The sequence below is a fragment of the Eurosta solidaginis genome, chromosome 3 (assembly GCF_040869045.1).
Source record: "Eurosta solidaginis isolate ZX-2024a chromosome 3, ASM4086904v1, whole genome shotgun sequence".
Taxonomy (NCBI): Eukaryota; Metazoa; Arthropoda; class Insecta; order Diptera; family Tephritidae; genus Eurosta; species Eurosta solidaginis.
This window is the reverse complement of record NC_090321.1, coordinates 206,846,262-206,866,283: the sequence shown is the minus strand read 5'-3', so window position 1 is coordinate 206,866,283 and position 20,022 is coordinate 206,846,262. Positions and strand designations below refer to the sequence as shown.

Here is a 20,022-nt window from a genome sequence, read left to right as displayed (position 1 = left end):
GTTTTTTTTGAATATTTGTTCACTCAGGTTGCCTAACAATATGCCAATCTCCTGAAACGTAGGGACGCATGCTACCCGTGATTTATGTGGGCTTTCTCTTTCTGGCAAGGTTTTCTTCCTACACTTAGCCGAACTTCTTGGTTTCAGCTCAGTTCCCTTTGAAAATTACTCAGCAGTGAATATAGCTTCGTTAAAGCATGAAATTGATAGCATACCTGGCATGCTCACCATGGTAGCCAGCCAAGGAAATGATGGGGTTGTTCAACATTTTCTGTCCATTCCACGGAGGAGCTAGGGTGATAGAGTTTAGATCAATTAGGGATTTTATTCGGTTATCAATATGGAGTGCCAAGTTTGCCTGGATACTTTACATAGCTCATAGGCAGATCCATTCTTAGCTACATCGTTGTGATTGTTTATCGACTGTCTAAGTCGATTTTTTTTTTTTTATAAGTCGATTGCTACCTTGGATGACGTATTTCTTCTCCACAAGAACATGTTATTTGCTTAACATTCAGAGTAAATCGATACGGATGTATGTGCATGTATTCAGCAAGGAAACCAGTGCCCTTGGTAATCCGGTGGAAGTGGATAAGATTATGCCTATTTAGCCAAGCCTGGCTGTTAAGAAAGACGTGCCGTCAAATATGACTTCGAAGGTGAAGACCGATCTCCATATTACGGAGCTCTTGTTCGGCTACTTGCGCTATCGTTTGTCCAGCCGATTCCGTTCACCCGATCATTTCACCGTAAATGTAATACCCGACACTGACTGCCCTCAACCACTCCATCTGTCGCATACCAACAAGCCAGGTCACTCTCTCGCTTCCCACACTCTTTATTTGAAAAGTGTTTGTCTTCCTTGTGTTTTTAGACATTGCCCACTTTCAACTGCTCCGTCTGTCGCATACCAATAAGCCTGTTCCATCCCTTGCTATCTCTTCTCTCGGTATGGACAGCTTTTATATTCACTCATAGAGCCAAACTATTGCCAACCGACGTCCTCAATTAGAAAAAATTTTTCAGAAGTGTTTTTATGCTTGACCTCACGCACCCACGGTCAATTCATATTCTGCTTAACTTCATTGGATAGTTCTTTTAAATGAAGTCATGCTTCTTTTCAGTCTGCCTTAATTTTTTTTTCCATTTCGGCGCCAAGTATTATGATAACTCCTAATATGCGTCTCTACACCAACAGCCACTGCTGGGTATAAAAAGTTAGAATTAAAATTACAAAAAAAAATCCGCCTGATTTGCATTGTTCTCAGTTCGCCCCTGACGTAGTCATCAGTTTGCTTACACACACCAATGAACATTTTTTTTGTTTGGTGCCGTATTGTCATTTTGTTGTTTTTTGTAATTGATCAGCTTGTATACCTCAACAACATGCAAACTAGTTGTCTTATGTTTGTAGTTGTTGTCGTTTTGTTTTCATGTCATTTTGTTGTTGTTTTTGCTGTTTTGTTTTTATTGTTGCTGCACTTATTTAATGCCACTCAAACTGGGTGTGTGCCTAAACTGCTGCTGCCTCATTGGGAACTACCGAATGCTTTGCCTGACCTACGCCTGTCTGTTCATCCATCCCATGCGCCTCAGCTGTTTGTTCCACTGCCTATCTGTGTGCTTATCCATCTACCACACCGTACGTCCGTCGATCTGTCCCCCCTCCCTCTACATGTCTATTCAATAAAGGTAGTGATTTTTGCAGTACATTCCGCCTGCGGTGACCATTTAGCTGCCACAGCTTTTAATAACAGCAGCAGCGATAACAACAACAACGCTGACAAAAACAATGACAGCATTTTTTGACTTCATCGTCGCTTCCAAGCTGCTGCTGCTTTTTGGAGTGTTTACTTTCGCTGTGTCACGCAACAATCAGTCGACTCCAAACGCGCGCGGAGTCAGCCAGCAAAAAACGCGAAACGTCGAATCTGAAAAAAACTTACAAATATAAAAAATCAAATCAAATATTTGCAAGTCAGACCAATAACGGAAAAATATTTCCTTCGTGAGCTTATTTTTTTGTAGCGAAAAATTAAGATCCTGTAAGTGAATAAAATAAAATACAAGACTTTGGTTTGAAAGCTTTGCAGGAAGCGTGCTGCAAGCCGGTTTGCGTGTGTATGTGCGTGAGCGAATTGTAATTAGGTGATGTGTAATTACAAATCATTGTGTTTGTTTAAAGCGTGATTTAGAATTTTTTGTTTTTGTTTTTCAAAGACCGGTTGTGGATGGTTTTTTAGCGCACAGCAATCGAACACTTCTTTGCGTTTTAAAAATTTTTTTTAAATTTTAAAAAAGTTTTACATCGTAAGAAGTTCAATGATATAACGGTAATCACATCATATTTCAAGCTTTTGAAATAAAATTCGAATGTAAAGAAGAAGAAGAAGAGACAAGCTAAAGGTAAAAACCAAGCACTTTTAATTTAAACAAATTTTGAAAAAGTGGCTACCATGATTTCAGTAGCTTCCTTTGTCCAAAATACAGCAAAAAATCAAATAAAAGAAATTTGATGCCTTAAAAGCTTGGAAGCTTTCAACTGCATACCTTAAGCGCACAGGAAAAAAATAATCAGTAAACGGACTCAAATGTAAGTTATGCCCTTTTTACTTTTTCGGTGCGTATTTTCGTGTCCTGTCATGTCGTGTCCTTCAAGTCCTCTGCAGACTCTTGATCAAAGAAGCCAACGCCTACAAAAGAACTACGGCCACTTCTCCATCGCATTGGATCTTTGCGTAAGGAGCAGGATGCGTCGTCAGCTCAACATGCGTAATGTTACGAAAGGTCTAACGAAAAGGTCCTTTATTCGATTGTCAAACATTTGTGCACAAAGCCTTTCTTAACATCAAGAAGCCGTCAACAATGAAAACGCCAGTGGTAGTCGAATTGAATCTGTTATAATCTAGCAGCAGACTCCTGAGTGGCATAACAGTAACACCTATCCCTAAATGATTGCCGGCTTACAAGGGAATAGTCGAGGCTACATAATCGGCGAACTAAATCCTTCAGCTTGAAAATATGTAATAACACTGGGCAAGATATAGCTTTTGCTTACATTGTAAAGGCAGATCTACTGGAACAGCTTTCCATTCGGCTGTTACACGTTGGGTTACTAGAGTGCAAAGAGTTCATCTTGGACACTTTTATTGACATCGAAGCGCTGTAAATAATTTTTGGCAAACAGACAACCAAAATTTCTTAAAAAGTTTTGGAATTCAAATCTGCGCAGGTCATACATATATGTGAGGTGTTATATACCCCTCCCCTTATGTCTTAGTCGGAAGCAACCTACTTCAAGTCCTCGGAAAAAAGGCTGCCAAGTGGTGGCCTATGTTGATTACATATCAATGTTTACCGAAAACTTTCACCTTGTTGATTCAAAACCCGATAAAAACTAAAAAATATTTTGAAACAACCTTTTAAATAAAAAAAAAATTTTTCGAGGGGGTCGCCAGTCGGCAGAGGTTTGGTAAACACTGCGAGTGTATTTCTGTCATAAATATCATCTGAAAATTCATCTACTAGCAGATGCCGTTCGTAGTCGGAGTAAAACATGTAGGTCTTGTTCCGCTAATTTGTAGGAAAAGTTAGAAAGGAGCACGACGAAAACTGGAGGAGAAGCTCTGTCTTAATCCGATGAGAGTGATATCGCGACTTGCTTTTCCTTTTTTAATTGCGGACTAACTAAACTAAGGAAGGCTAAAATTTCTATATTCAGGCTATACTCCATAAGCAAACCATCGCTATAAACATCATGATGTCGTCGAAGCTTAATACAGAGTTCAGAGCCAAAGATAAAATACTAAGTCGTTTTATACTGCCAGCCCCTCGGCAGTGTTTGGCAAGTTCTCCGGGTGTATTTCTGCATTAAAAGCTCTCAGTGAAAACGCATCTGCCTTGCAGATGCCGTTCGGAGTCGGCATAAAACATGTAGGTCCCGTCCGGCCAATATGTAGGGAAAATCAAGAGGAGCACGAGGCAAATTGGAAGAGAAGCTCGGCCTTAGATCTCTTCGGAGGTTATCGCGCCTTACATTTACTTTTTTTTTTATACTGCCGCGGTGAGATTGTTGGAAAACGTACTCTGGAGGTAGTGCACTGGCTGGATGGTACGGTCGTCACACCAATTCTGGAGTATTCTGTCGGGAAGCTTCCCAGTAAACGGAATTCTACCATTCTACTTGGTGCGTTATGTGTTAAGAAGTTTTGCATCTACTCGACCAGTCAGACGGATGTTAAAGTGTTAGGCTTCAACTGTGTGCACGAAATTGGCAATTTCTTAGCCAGTGCTGCAGTTATTTTATAACATAGGTCCTGGCTTTTAATAGAGTTATTCAGTTTGGTCATTAAACCCACCTAGCCTATCCTAGCCCGTACTAGTACGTGTGAGCCCTATGTGAATGACAGTATGAGAGTTTCAGTATGCTTCTTGAAAGGTAGGCCCGGGCCAGTTATCAATATCCTTCTGCCCGGTTGTTAATGCCAAATACTTAACCAAATTGCTCTGAAGTGTTAACAAGCACTGCCCATTTGGAATATATGCATGGAGGATACCGAGGTCACTTTATGCTTAACTGCTTGGCTTTGGCCAGAACAAGGCGTAAATACTTATCTTGGTAAGGAAGTATACAAAAGCTTGTAGGCTTGTAGGTCTTCTTTTTCCTTGCAAGGAGTAGGGTTGTGCCGAGTATACGAAGGGTAACCGATATCCACCTTTTTTTAGCTACCCTGTTATCCAGACAGATTTTTTCCAATATCGTCCGGTGTTATTTGCAGTGACAGCAACCCTAAGTGGATCTTTATCATATTAAGTTTTCTGCTCTGCTTAGAATGCGTTTTAATAAGAATGCTTTATATAGCTGAAAGTTTTTCTCCCTAAGGACTCATCCGTAAGAGTTTAAACTTAATCTGCTTCTCATGCGGATGGATCGCACATATATAATCGAAAGATTTTACGTAACTATTCAATTTACTACTTCGGGTATAGCTCTAGTCCGTCATTTCATTCATTCCCCTTGTGGTTGATCACTTTTTTCCTCTAAAATCCATGGTGTCTTTCATGGCATGTCGTCGGATCAATTAGTTTGATTTGGTATTACGGATTTACTATTCCACTTATGGAACTTCCTCATTTTACTGGGAGCCGGTTACGACCTAAGTGGTTGTCTGTAATGTCTTGTAATTTATTTGGTTTAGAGTATTTCCGCCTCGCTATTGATATTTAGGTGTCACATGGAGATAACTTGTAGTGGGTTTAAGAGCGTTATTTTGGCAGACCCGCAAATTCGTTTACGTTATCCTCCTTAAATCTAAAGAGCATATAAGAACGCATAGCTTTTAGCTTGAAAAACCGGTTTATAGGGTCCACCAGCCACACATGCCCCTCAAAGAGACCCTAACAGTGGGGATGAAATTTCCTGTTAAGTGTTAATATTTTCTTTAAGGTAAAAGTTTGAACTATTTTAGACCAATTTTCCGTCATCCTGAGTTAATCTTCGTTGGAGTTAAGTGGTCTAATGGCTATTGTGATATCAATTTAAGTGTTTAATAAGGCTGATCCTCATCTAGAAATAGGTCTACCGTCTGCTTTTGCCTCTGCAAAGCCCTCGAAGTCTGTAAATAAAACATATAACTAAAAGATGTTCTGACGCGATCTCCTTTTTTAACTTTGAAGAAGAAATGGGTGTCCAAAAGTCAACCATACTTCCAATACTTCCTCATACCAATTGAGTCACGGTGCAGAGATGGCAGAACATACTATACACGTATATACGAATGGTTTCAAATTAATGGAAGCGGTCGGGTCGGCTGTTTACTGTGTCGATCCAGTAAAAAGTAGATCCTACAGGCTGCCAGATTACTGCAGCGTCTTTCAGGCGAAAATTATATCCATGAAGAAAGCAGCAGAAATTCGAAAGAAAGCGTGCTTAAGCTGCAGTCGCCTCAATATATATATTGATAGTCAGGCGGTGATTAAATCAATAATTTCACACAGTTTTTCATCAAGAAGTATTCTGGTATACAAAGAAGCGTTGGAAAAACTTCGCTCAGGCTGGACCATACATGTATACTGGGTTCCCGCTCATAAAGGGATAGAAGGTAAAGAAAACCCCAATGAGTTGGCAAAGCAGGCTGCAATACTCGCTGAAACGACGATATACGGCCCAATCCGTTTGGGAAAAACTAAAAGCAGACAGGAGTTGCATATGATACATCAAGCAGGAAAGGTGTGGAAAAAAGCGCAGGGCTGCAAAATTTCTAAGATCATGTGCAAAGCCTACGATATTAGACTCAAAAAGTTTTTCATATTTCTGAAGAGAGAAGACTTATAGCTTACGACATACTAGCTAGACACTGCCTTCTGACGTCATATGCTTCTATGTCAGGCCTAGTAGTAACAGCAGATGTAGGCAGTGCGAGCTACTAGGAGCAGCAGAGTTGCCAGATCTCGAGGCAACTATTAAGCTGGGGCTTAGAAAATTTCTAGTATTTGCCAGGAGGACGAAATTATTGTATAACATAAGTCCTGGAACCTGATTGGTGTTCTTATGTTTGGTCGTAAAACAAATGCTGGTAATACTATGTGAGTTCTTTATTGACCGGGCAGTTCAAACTAACCTAACCATACTTCATGTTTCACACTTTTTTGTTGAAAGTTTTCAAAGTAATTCAGAAATTTAAATATTTTAAAAAATCTTTAGAAGATCACTCAATAAGACGTAAAAGCCACAACAATTACTTTATCTCCTAAAATCTAAAATAATCTAAAAAAGAAATTGAAATTAAATTACAAATGTCACCTTTAACATACAACTTTGATTGATCAAAAATAGCTAATAATAAAGCAAAAACAAACAAACAAGATGGAAAAAACGAACGACAATTTCGAATGTTGAGTCATCGCTGATGATGGGGTGCTGAAGTGTTGCCAATTCCCTTGATTTAGTCGTAGACAGGAATCAATGTTGCCTACGTATAAACAACCGCAGCCATAGCCGCAGCCACCTTCATTGCGTTCGTTCACTTACAGGTGGCTGATAAATTTGAAGAGATCTCATTTATGAACGCGATGAAATCACATCTAAACTATCGCTAAACAGACACCTACAAGAACACGCGCATCGCTAAATATATATAGGTTTGAAAGTACTTATATATATATATTTATTATGTATTTATATGCAGCGACAAATCAAAAGAGATTTGTGATTTTAGCTGTTTGTGCGTAGAGATACGCACAAAGAAAAATTAAAACAAGTAAGGAAGGTTAAGTTCGGGTGTATCGAACATTACATACTCAGTTGAGAGCGATGGAGACAAAATAAGGGAAGACCACCATGTAGGAAAATAACCCTAGGGTAACCCTGGAATGTATTTGTATGACATGTGTACCAAATGAAAGGTGCTAATGAGCATTTTAAGAGTGAGTGGGCCATAGTTCTATAGGTGGACGCCTTTTCGAGATATCGCCATAAAGGTGGACCAGGGGTGACTCTAGAATGCGTTTGTACGATATGGGTATCAAATTAAAGGTATTAGTGAGGGTTTTAAAAGAGTGTGGCTCTTAGTTGTATATGTGAAGGCGTTTTCGAGAGCTCGACCAAAATGTGGACCAGGGCGATCCAGAACATCATCAGTCGGGTTTCGTTAATTTATTTATATATGTAATATCACGAACAGTATTTCTGCCCTAATTCCAAGGGCTTTTGATTTCGCCCTGCAGGACGTTTTCATTTTCTTCTACTTAATATGGCAGGTGTCACACCAATTTTACAAAGTTTTTTCTAAATTAATGTTTTACGTCAAAAAACCAATACAATCACCATGTTTCATCCCTTTTTCGTATTTGGTATAGAATTATGGCATTCTTTTCATTTTTTGAAATTTTCGATATCGAAAAATTGGGCGTGGTCTCGGATTTCGCCCATTTTTAACACCAATACAAGGTGAGTTCCGGTAAGTACGTGAACTAAGTTTAGTAAAGATATATCGAACGATATATCGGCCGAGCGGAAGGACAGACGGTCGATTGTTTATAAAAATTGGCCGTGGCTTCAACCGATTTCGCCCATTTTCACAGAAACAGTTACCGTCATAGAAGCTATGTCCTTACCAAATTTCACAAGGATTGGTAAATTTTTGTTCGACTTATGGTATTAAAAGTATTCTAGACAAATTAAATAAAAAAGGGCGGAGCCACGCCCATTTTGAAATTTTCTTTTATTTTTGTGTTTTGTTGCATCATATCATTACTGGAGTCGAATGTTGACACAATTTACTTATATACTGTAAAGATATTCAATTTTTTGTTAAGATTTTACTTTTAAAATTTTCTTTTTAAAAAGTAGGCTTGTTCGTTATCCGATTTTCCTAATTTTTATTTGGCACACATATAGTAATAGGAGAAAAGCTTCTGCCAAATTTTATCATGATACCTTCAACGACTGCCAAATTACAGCTTGCAAAATTTTTAAACTACCTTCTTTTAAAGGTGGGCAGTGCCACGCCCATTGTCCAAAATTTTAATAATTTTCTACTCTGTGTCATAAGGTCAACCCACCTACCAAGTTTCATCGCTTTAGCCGTCTTTGGTAATGAATTATCCCACTTTTTCGGTTTTTCGAAATTTTCGATATCGAAAAAGTGGGCGTGGTTATAGTCCGATTTCGTTCATTTTAAATATCGATCTGAGATGAGTGCCAAGAACTTACGTACCAAATCCCATTAAGATGCCTTAAAATTTACTCAAGTTATCGTGTTTACGGACGAACGGACGGACATGAAATGAATTTCTTTTTTCGCCCAGATCATTTTGATATATAGAAGTCTATATCTATCTTGATTAGTTTATGTCGTTACGGCGTACCGTTATGTTAACAAAATTGATATGCTCTGTGAGCTTTGCTCAGCTGAGTATAAAAACTAAATAAGACGCCGTAGCACAGAGGTTCGTGTCTCCACTATTAATCACAACTCGTTTTTAGCGAGTTATTTAACCAATGCCTTCTTCAATAATTACCGTTAGATGGATCTTTTTGCGCGCCTAGCCTAGAGAGTTACAAACAAACAAGTGAAGCTAGTGCAAGCTAAGCAAGTGTTAAAAATAAATAGGTACTTGGCGCGATTTACCTCCAAGGGGATTTAGACCCAGCTTTTCTTTCAATTTGCGTCGTGCTTCGTTTTACCTCCTTATAACTAACCGGAACCTACATGTTTTATGCCGATTCCGAACGGCATCTACAAGCAGATGAATTTTCCTTGAGAAGATTTTCATGACAGAAATATACTCGAAGTGTTTGCTAAACCACTCCTTAGTGGCGACCCCGCTTAGAAAAATCTTCTATAACTCTATACAAATTTATCTAAAGTTTTGATGTTGCTTTTCCCTCGACTTGAAACCAGGACCTTCGGTGTAACAGGCGAGCATGGTACCATCACACCATGGCAACCGCAAAGGATCTATGTGTCGTCTATTTATTGACCAACCAGTTGAACTTTAGAAAATAAAAAAATATTTAGAAAAGTTATATTTCTACTATACATTGAGACACTCTTTTAAATTTTATCTTCTTCATTTTCTTTGATTATCAACTTTTTGCCGATACCTATTCTTTTGCACAAAAACAATTTTAGCGACGTGCGCCAAAGCGGATGACTCATACCACTTGACCATTACTATTGGCCGTCCACTTTTTTGATTTATTGCCAAAAGTGCCTGTTTCTCATTACGTACATAAACATGAGCATCTTGTTGTTGTAATTGTTCTTTTACTAGATAGTTCAGTGTAACACAGAGATGTACGCTGATTGAAGTGTTCAGTATCGATCCTGAAATTTGCTGTTTCATACACATATTCGGATAAGAACTCTTTTTGGACCAGAACATATTTTTCATTTCGTATCGCATGGCCTTGCCAACGTAGCCATTGGGTTTTAATTTGTTAAACTGTATAAATGTCGCATAAAGTCAATACAGTTCGTCGTCGAGGGATTCAAATGGTTTGATAAAGAAATACAAAGTTGTTTTGCTTCAGAGCTCCAGCAACCCATTTGTCAATCTCACCGACGCCAGGAGAACCTGTTACATATATGAATCGAAATCATACTCATATTCAGCCGGCGAGGCTCTGGTGACCCCAAGTTACTCACGATACTAGGAAGTGGAGGGCGGGATGCCCTAGAGAGTTTTTTGTGGTTATGTTAATCGTTCCCGAGATGGTCGGGCTAGTACCTTAATGGTGTTTTGTTACCGGAACGTACAGGATCTATATCCGGCAAAGGACCTTCAACATCTATAACACTCCCCAAAACCTTCGGAGAGTGCTTTTGTCGTTAATACAACACCAACAAAAGCTCATCGTTGAACGTTCTTCTTTTTCCTGGTACAATTCCACATCCGTCTAGTTAGATGTGTCAGCCCCGACGCTTCTGCTTCTTATGACAGGACCAGTACGATAAGTAACTTAGAGGTCGCTGACCAGTTTTATGTTTTATAAAAATATTTTCAAAATTGGCGCAAACAGTTTGTTTCTGTGTAGCTTAAAAGTTCATCGAAAGGGAAATCGTTCCCTTTTGAAATATAATCACACCTTTATACCTAGATTGGCATTTCTGGCAAACGTGATCCTGCTCGAAACTTGGTTTGCCTTTATCTGAAAAATGGTCCACCCTCGTTTTATAATCATTCTCTCTTCCACTCTCGTAAACTTTATCGTGCGTTTCTCCTTCTTATTCCTGTCCGCACCCTATAGCCTCTATTTCCCTACCATCTCATTTTACTTCTTCCGTTCTCTCAATCTCATTCCTACTCACTCCCACACCCACTACCACTTCCAATCTCGCTTCCACTCCACCCTCACTCCCACTACCACTTCGACTCTCACTCTCACTCCAACCTCTACTCTCGCTTTTGGATATTATCGATGGCTTTGGGCTGGGTTGTTTCGTTCCATTGACAAATGTTCAAAAAGCATTTCGAAAGTTGATCAGTGCATCACACGCGGGCCACATATCTCGCGCAACCTTTCTACACAAGCGCGTACAAGGCTATATAAGAAAAAAAAAATGAAAAAAAATGTTTAATAAAAACACCAAAAACCCTTGACGACTGCTGTGCGGTCTCAGATTTTGTGCGCTTTTAATTACCTTATCTTGTTTTATTTAATTAATTTATCCCACAAATTTGCTTCGCTTTTTGGTTATTCAAAACAAAAAAAAATTATTTTTATATTTCATTCATTGTTTTTTCTAAATACTTACATACATACCATCTCTTTGAGTCTGACGGAATTTTATATGGGAAACAAATTTAGTTTCAGTGGGTGGGTTTTAATTTAGCGGCATTTGTAGTTTGTCTACGTAAAAACATCGATTTTAAAATACATTAACGTTTAGGCTTATTTTTAGGATCACTTTCAAATGGAATTCCAGTCATCAACTGATTAACTAAGTCATTTAACTCGTCGCCCAGACGTCATTGCCGCTGCACACATGACCATGAAAAACTTACCCACAGGCCAAACGAATCTTTCTAAAAATATGCATTTCCTTTGCGCTTTGGTGTTAAATATAGATTTGATACATTATTGCAAAAGAAATATAATTGAATTTGATTCGCTGTGACGGGATAACACAACTTAATGGATTGGTTTATTAGATCACAAGTTTAGCCGCGTGTCTTTAACCTTTATACTCGCATATTCACATTTCTACATCGTAGTGCCAAACTTTGTTACAGTAAGCGCTGACTACTGACTCTTCCTCCTCAATAATCATGAAATCTGATGCCTATTCTGATGGCGTAAATGCCTTCTACATAAGGCCATTACGTGACGTAACCAGGGAATATATATTCAGGGTCAGAGGAATATTAGTAGACCCTCTGTTGCCAGAAGGCCTAGTAAACGTGGCACATTTTGTGCGGAACACATATGCTCTTGAACGAAGTATAAGAATAGTCACGGGAGGCCTCTTTCAAACTAATAATTGAGTTACTGGAACTAGCAGTGCTTCGTTCCACACACGGTTCCACATTGCAATTTATAGGCAAAGTACTATGACGACTCTTTGTGGAAGACTTTGAGGGTATTTTTATGTTTTTTTTTTCATTCAAAGGGTTCAGATCTTTTGTGCCAGATTTCTTCGAAGTGCTTACATAGATGAGTTTTTTTTGTCCCCGCCTCCCCATTTTAATCGGACGTCTTTTGGGATGCCCAGGTTTCTGAGTATTAAACAGAATCTGTTCAGCATTTCGTATCTCACCTTTACCGGGCGTATTCTTGCCTTGCTGTGGAAATGGTGTTCGGGTGACATAAAAAGACATCCCGTGCCTATAGTATATTCCACCGTGTTTCTCTAAAGCTCGGCGACTATATCGGAGATACGTAACATATATTCGACTGGTCGAATGCTTAATAGGCAGCATTTCTTTGTCTTGGTCAAGCGCTCCTGCGAATAAATAAAATAAGAAATAAAAAAAATAATAAATAAAATAAAATATATTACTAGATGTCCATTATGGTCAAAATTTGTGGCGTCCACGTTTAAATAAGGTCGTCGAAGATTTAGTCGGTGATAGTGCCAAATTGCGCAGGTAAATAAACTGGAGAGAATAAGAGACAGTTGCTAATTCCACAGCAAATATCATTACTTGTTGGCATTATCGTGCAGTCATCGGCTTAGGACGGACACAACGCTAACTTCCTTCGGTGTGGTAACTCCTTGTGATGCCAGAACGGCTTCAAGTGTCTTAGCTACTGGCAATAGCAAAATATGGGAAGATATGAGTCATACAACTCTTTTTGAGGTCCTCCCATTCCGCAAACTGTCTGATGCGTAGATTAATGTCCCTGATTTGGAGGTCGCTGTGGTCTTGTTTCTCACAAGGTTAACATCTCTTTTTAAAGTTGCGGCCTCCTTTGGAACATTTAGCCGGATTTCCAAAACGAGGATTCAGTAACCTTGCAAACAGCACGCTCCCCTTGACGGACCTCAATCGAGATTAGGAGGACAGCACAATGATTGCTGTATAGTCGACATACTTTCTTTTTTGTAGATGGTAATGATTCTCAGATTTGCATCGCCTGACCGGAGACATATGGCTTGACGCTCCAGAATATTGTCCCTCTAGCCGATGTCAGGATCAAAAGCGTAACCACGATATGCTCTGAGGCTGGAACAGCAAGGTGCCACAAAAGTTTGAAAGAAATGACGTGATCGACATATACTCATGTCAGGCAGATCCCAACATTTGTCGATCACGGCATTTCTTTCAAACTTTTTGTGATAACTTGCTGTTCCAACCTCAGAGCGAATCGTAGTTACGCTTTTGATCCTGACATCGGCTAGAGGGGCAGTATTCTGGAGCGTCAAGGCATATGTCTCCTTAGTAAATTCTGTAACGGCATACGCAGCAAAATCACTTCTCTGAGCCGTGTTTAGGTTCAGCAATTCCCAGGACAAGGGGGTAGTGAGCAGTCTCGCTGCAGGGATGAAATAAATTAAATGGGTTTACACTGAATCACATCCCTTGGTTAGGAAAAGTTTCAAGTAGCTCCGTTAAATTTGTTTTTAAATGTACTTTTCGGAAAAAATACAAAAAAATTTTGAAATTTTTTTTTGTAATTTTTCAGTTTTTCGAGATTTTTCGAATTTAGCCAATTTTTTTCTTTTTTTTTTTCTCATAAAAAACTTCAATCAATTCTGCAATCATCCCCGCTAATCCCGGAGTGGGCCGATAATTTTTTTTTTTTTTTATTTAATTGAAAAAAAAACTTTAAAAATTTTTTGGTATTTTTTCCGAGAAGTACATTTAAAAATAAATTTAAAAAAAAAAAGAACCCAAACGGTCAATTTTTGAAACAGTTATAGCATTTTGAAAACAAAAACGGTGTCCAACTCAAAATAAGCTATGAATTAAAAAAAACGGTGTTTTTTCAAAATGCTATAACTTTTTCAAAAATTGATCGTTTGGGATCTTGCTTTTTAAATTTGTTTTTAAATGTACTTTTCGAAAAAAATACAAAAAAATTTTTAAAGTTTTTTTTTTTTCAAATAAAAAAAAAAAATATTAGTGGGGATGATTGCAGAATTGTTTGGAGTCTTTTATGAGAAAAAAAAAAAATGGCGAAATTCGAAAAATCTCGAAAAACTGAAAAATTACAAAAAAAAAAAACTTTAAAAATTTGTTTGTATTTTTTCCGAAAGTACATTTAAAAAAATAAAAAAAAAAAATCCCAAACGGTCAATTTTTGAAAAAGTTATAGCATTTTGAAAACAAAAACGGTGTTTTTTTTTTTTAAATTCATAACTTTTTTTGAGTTGGATGAAAAAATTTGAAAAATTCTGAAAAACGTCTTTCGTAAGCTAGAAAAAGAAGAAAAACTTTCAGCCAATTCTAAAGGGGTCGGGTTCAAAATTTGTCGAAATGGGATGGAATACCCCATATGTATTTATTATTTGTGTTAACATTTTCTGATGAATAGTTAAATACTGTAATTAGCTCCAAAACTAAATAATGTAGGTATATGATTTTTTTTTAATTTATTGAAACCAAATTCTGGACTGGTATCCGACCAGAAAAGGACAATATCTAAGAAAATTCCCAAAAAAAAAAAATATAAAGCAAATAATTTTCGTAGGTATTTTGTATGCAACGAACAAAGTGACTTTAGCTACTATGCTTATAACTGAAGAGCGCCTAGACTGATGTCAGTGATTCACACCAGTTGTTCCTGATTATGACCAAAAGACTGACTCAGACAAAAAAAAAAAAAAATATCATAAATTAGCGAACGTACTAAAAGGAAAGCTCAAAGTTGTGGGAGATCTCATTCCGAGAATTTCAACGCACTGATTTCAATTTATGTTGCCCATCAATAGCACGCGTGCAAATAGTCTGCCATTTCTGCGGTATGCCATTCGAGTTTAGCGAATCCAAGTTTCAATTCAATAAATCATATAACCAATCGTTGAGTGTGGTCTGAATATGGGAAATTAATGTTTTTCACACGGTCAACTATATTTCTCATGTTATTGTGCTGGAAAACCATTCACTTTGATCGTTTTCCGACCTAAGAACAGAGCGAAAAATATCGTTTATAACATGCATATTACTTCATTATGCAAAAAATTACACAATCGACATGATCGCAACCCATTTCAACAAAAATCATCAATTCGATTAGACAATTGACAACAGATTGTCTGCTATTTGAAATGACTGCCGATTGTCATACTTTTCAAATTAACTAATAATTGAAGAGCTCTTTCGTATACAATATTTTTTGTTTTGCCCTGAATTGTGGTGTATATAAAAACAGCTGATGGCTTACTTAAACGTGAATATGCTACATATAATTGACCGGGGAGAAGCATGGATATTACAAATCAATACCACACAATGCCAATGATTGCCCTTGTGCTTTGTTTATGGTCATGGGAAACGCAAGACGTATTGGAAATTGCAATCGTTTAAACTGAAAAGGCAGATCTGATGGAATCATTTGAATCCGCGGAATCAATACATGCTGCCCTTCAAACTTTCCTGTCAAGATCTTTGCCTCAATGAGGTTAGTGATAACCCTTTTGACTGCTAGTCTGGTACCATTACACAATCGAGGTGGATTTATGTTTGGAAGCATAATAATGGGAGCACCTACTTTTAATTGCAAAGAATGGGATGGCAACCCTGTTAAACTAAAGAATTCAAAAATACCGTCGGATAATTCACAGGATAGCGATAGGGATAGGGCCTTACCTTATATAACGCCTTACCAATTTTCAGTAGTCTAACATTAATGCTTCCGTAGATATTGAGTATGAAAGATCCCATTTGTATGGCACGTGCCACGCCCCTTCTCCGATTTCAAAAAGGGATAAAAATAAGGATAGATACTTACCTTATATAACGTCTTACCAAATGTCAGTAATCTAGCATAGATATTGAGTATGAAAGAACGCATTTGTATGGAAGGTGCCACTCCCCCTTTTCCGATTTCAAAAAGGGATAGTTATAGGGATAAGGACTTACCTTACATAACGCCTTACCAAATTTTAGTAGTCTAGCATTAATACTTGCAGAGATATTGAGTATGAAAGATCTCATTTATATGGGAGGTGTCACGCCCCCTTTTCCGATTTAAAAAAAAAATGCAAAAGAACCGTGCGGGCCATGTACCTGACCTGTGTGTAAGTTTGGTTAAAATCCGACCACGCGTTTGAGCGTCAAGCGGCGAAAAGAAAAAAGTATTTACTTTTTATAATATGCATAATTAGATAAAAAAAATTTCCAATTTTCACCCCTCTATTTCTTTCTATCTTAACGTAAAGTAATGATACCAGGTTTGATTGCTATCGCAAACAAAATAAGCACTTCAAAAGGTCTATAGTTCCTTCGAATGTCCCTTTTTAATCTGCAGTCGTTTTCTCACAGTTTAGTAAACTGAGAAACACTCTTTAACTGGTTTAACAGAAAAAACTAAACGAAAACGGCTCCAGGTTATATATAGACCAAATGGGTTGATAGTGTTACCAAGTGACAATAACAAAAATCGGTTATATTTGCAGAGGTCAAGAAAAAATACAAATTTCCTCTCAAAATAAACTTTAAAATTAGGGGCGGTATTTTTAAACTTTTTAGAACACTTATAAACTGCCTTTTTTTAAGAGCCTCCTCTTTGTTATGCAACTCATCAGGTAATTTGTCGAGCTGTAAGGTTTAAGAAGTTTCTATGACATTCATTGTAATTTCGATTTTCATAGCGAGACTCGACATCATTATATGTACTAATTTTAAATCAAAACTCTTCACAATACTTGGACTTGGACCAAACTCACTTCACTGTATTATTTTCCTCTGTATATTTTCCGATGTTTACTGCCCTTAAGGTCGCTCGTCGTGCTCTGTCATCGTACTTCGTCCACACATATGTCATTGCTCGTATCCTCATTGTCATTAATTCGCATATGCAGACAAATGATTTTCTATATAAAATTTTACAACCTTCATACAACTTTACTTTCACGAACGTGCACCTTCGTTTAGGCATCTGGACACCCGGCACGCAAACTCCCAATACATCAATTAATAATCTCAACGACATACATCCGAAGGTTAGTACGCCTACACCACCGCCACCACCACACCAGCCATTTTGGACGCCACAACCATCACCGAGTAGCATTCGCAAAGAATTTCGTCCTGTACGCTTTGAATCGCCAACATTGTCACGTCGTTACGTCCAGCCGCAAAACAACAACAACAACAACGAAGGTACACCACCGGTGCAGCCCCCTTGGCGTCAAAGTACTGCCACAACCACCGATGGTGACAGTTCGTATGCGGCGCCCTCGCCACGTTCGGCAAGCAGTACAAATTATTGTGATTCCATACCGTCGGAGTCGTCATTGCTAAATCACGTTGGTGCTGGACCCAGTCGCAGTGTTGCAGATAAAATCAAAAGTATGGGTGGTTTGTTTTATTATGATGATTTTTTTTCTGTTGCATTTCAATGTCTTCATCAATGTTCTTTCGTGTTTTTGTGCAAATATTTTTTTCGAGTTTTTGTTTTTTATTGTAAAGCTTAATATTAAAGTCTCAAGAAAAGTTGTGTTTTTTTCTCAGTACGGAAAATTGAGGAAGAAAATTGTGAGAAAAAATTGTTTTATACTTTTCTTGTATCGACCTCTGAGTGTTATATCACCCTATCTTGTCAGGCAATTCAAAAACGACATTCCTTAGAATTCGATTAACGAACATCTTAAAACAGTATTCGGTTGAAGAATGCCTTATCTAAAAATATCTTCTTAACCCCTAATGACAGCTCAAAATGTATTGAATTTATGCTGAATATACATCGTTTTTTAAACAAATTCTGAGGTATGAAATTCCTCCATTGAATTTTAATATAGGGCGTTATATAACAAAATTCCAAGTTACGCCGTTTTTGAAAATGTGTTCTGAGATAAAGCGTACTTCAAGTGATCTGCAGATAATCTCGAAATGATACCGGATTTATGCCGAAAACAATACCTAAAAGTTTCCTGGATGGATGGTCCCAATATGATCACGAAAGGAGCCGTGAAATGTTCCTTAAATGGCCTATAGATGATCTATCACCGATCCCGGAACTCGAAATAGTACCGAACTTATATCGAAAATCACATCGAATTGATATGGAGATAGTCCCAAAATGATTAAAAGAAAGTCCCTAATTCATGGCGAACTAGTCCCGTTAGAATTCATTCATTCTCCGAATTGTCCACACATTGTTCCGAATTGATCCCGAAGTTGTTCTAAAACCATCCTGACCTTAATCCGGAAATTATTCCTAAATATTAGCGAACTTATCTTTTAAAAATTCCGCAATAGTCGCGAAAATGCCAAAAAATATTTCCGAAATAGTGCAGAAATTATCCCGAACAAAAACTCTTAAATGATCTCGAAACTATTCCTAAAATTGTTCTCGAAATTATCCCCGAACACAATTCCGAAATTTTCCTGACATGATTCCTAAAAAGTCTCGAAACGATTCCAAAAAAAATGCATGAAGCAGTTTCCAAAAAACGCCAAGTGTTCTCGAAATTATTCCGAAAGTTCTCCCGAACGCAATTCTATAATATTCCTGAACCGATTTCTCAAAAAACATCAAACAAACCAGAAATAATCCAAAACCTATTGTGAAATAGACCCGAACACAATTTCGATACGATCCCAAAATGATCTGCAAATCATTCCCGCAGTGGCTCCAAAATATTCCCAAAAAAATCAGGAAATATTCCCGAAAATATTGCGAAATAATTCCGTAATAAGAATCCCGATACTAACCGGGTATAATCGTAATATGATCTTAAAAACAATTTCAAAACGTTTCCGAAGATATCCCGATATGAGCCTAAAATGATCCGGAAATAGCTCCAATTGCTCCTTCGCAGTATAATGACACATCGACCTCGCTTCTAAATATAATTAGTCTAGGCGAGAAGACTCAGAGTTTTACTGATTTGAAAAAGGTTTTCTAGGGGATGCAAAGGTGACAGGTGATGTTTATGATCCTATGCATATCAGATATGTGATCCCTCCCCATTTTTCTGAAAAGTATTTTCAATAGATCATCGAAACCATTTGCTTTCAGTGTGCGAAATTTCATGAACATTTGTGTTGCGATGGGGTTATTTTTGCAGGGAGCGCTATAACACTCCTTTTTTATGAAAGTTTAGTCAGTGGAGCCTTCCAAAATTTTGGCTGTGTGTATGTTAAAAAACATAGGCAAATGTTTGGACATCTCTACATCTAAATTTTGCCTTTTGGTGGTGTTATAAAAAAATTTAAGGTATTGTGTTCTTCAAGAGTTTGCTGTTCATAAGTTTTTTCTTCAAATATTAAAATGTTAGTAAAAAAAAACATGAAATATTCCACAGCCACGATGTGCTTATATGTTCGTTTTCAAAAACTTTTTTCACTTTTCTTGAGACCTGGATACTTAGCTTAAGCTGTAAATTGTGCATTTGAGCTCGTGTCACTCACGAACTATCATAGATCATAGCCAACATGAGTATTGATCTAAAAGCAAATAATTTAATGTATTCGGTTGCATGAGCGAAAAAGAGAAGGAGTGAAACAGAGACTCTTTAGTGGAAAAGAAAATCATAAACACCATAGACTTCTAAGAACTCTCAGAATCGTTTGAGTCGTTTGTTAAAAAAAACACAGATTTTAATGTTAGGCGCGCATTTTAACAAAGAATCTCCCATCTCTAACTACATTTTCTCACACCCTCTACAGCATTCGAAAGATCTTCATCTACATCGGCGTTATACTCGCCAACGGCGCGACGCCGACACGATATTACGCAGCCATTTTATAAGCCCAATGAAGTCAGTAAGTATACGTATTATTATGAAATAACGATAAAAGCACGGTCGAGCACTTTTGCAATATTCGACCGTTTTCGTGTTAAATACTAACGATCACTTTCACAACAACACTTGCACACTTTTTGCAGAGTGCATATAAACCAGT

At 37.7% G+C, this 20,022-nt stretch overlaps 1 protein-coding gene across 29 annotated transcripts in view; it reads left to right on the top strand.

The window, feature by feature from the left end:
- The window catches only part of CAP (Cbl-associated protein), a 195,695-nt gene that overhangs the window by 95,589 nt on the left and 80,084 nt on the right, over positions 1-20,022 (top strand). For 21 of the 29 annotated variants that reach the window (XM_067774854.1, XM_067774839.1, XM_067774842.1 and 18 more), the window contains 2 exons: positions 17,047-17,463; positions 19,786-19,881. The exons of 6 other annotated variants lie outside the window; for them this stretch is intronic. In XM_067774854.1, coding sequence (XP_067630955.1) covers positions 17,047-17,463; positions 19,786-19,881 — 513 coding nt within the window. Of the gene's footprint in view, positions 1-2,027; positions 2,046-17,046; positions 17,464-19,785; positions 19,882-20,022 lie in introns of those variants that run through there. 2 more of the 29 variants (XM_067774846.1, XM_067774860.1) reach the window with 2 other exon arrangements.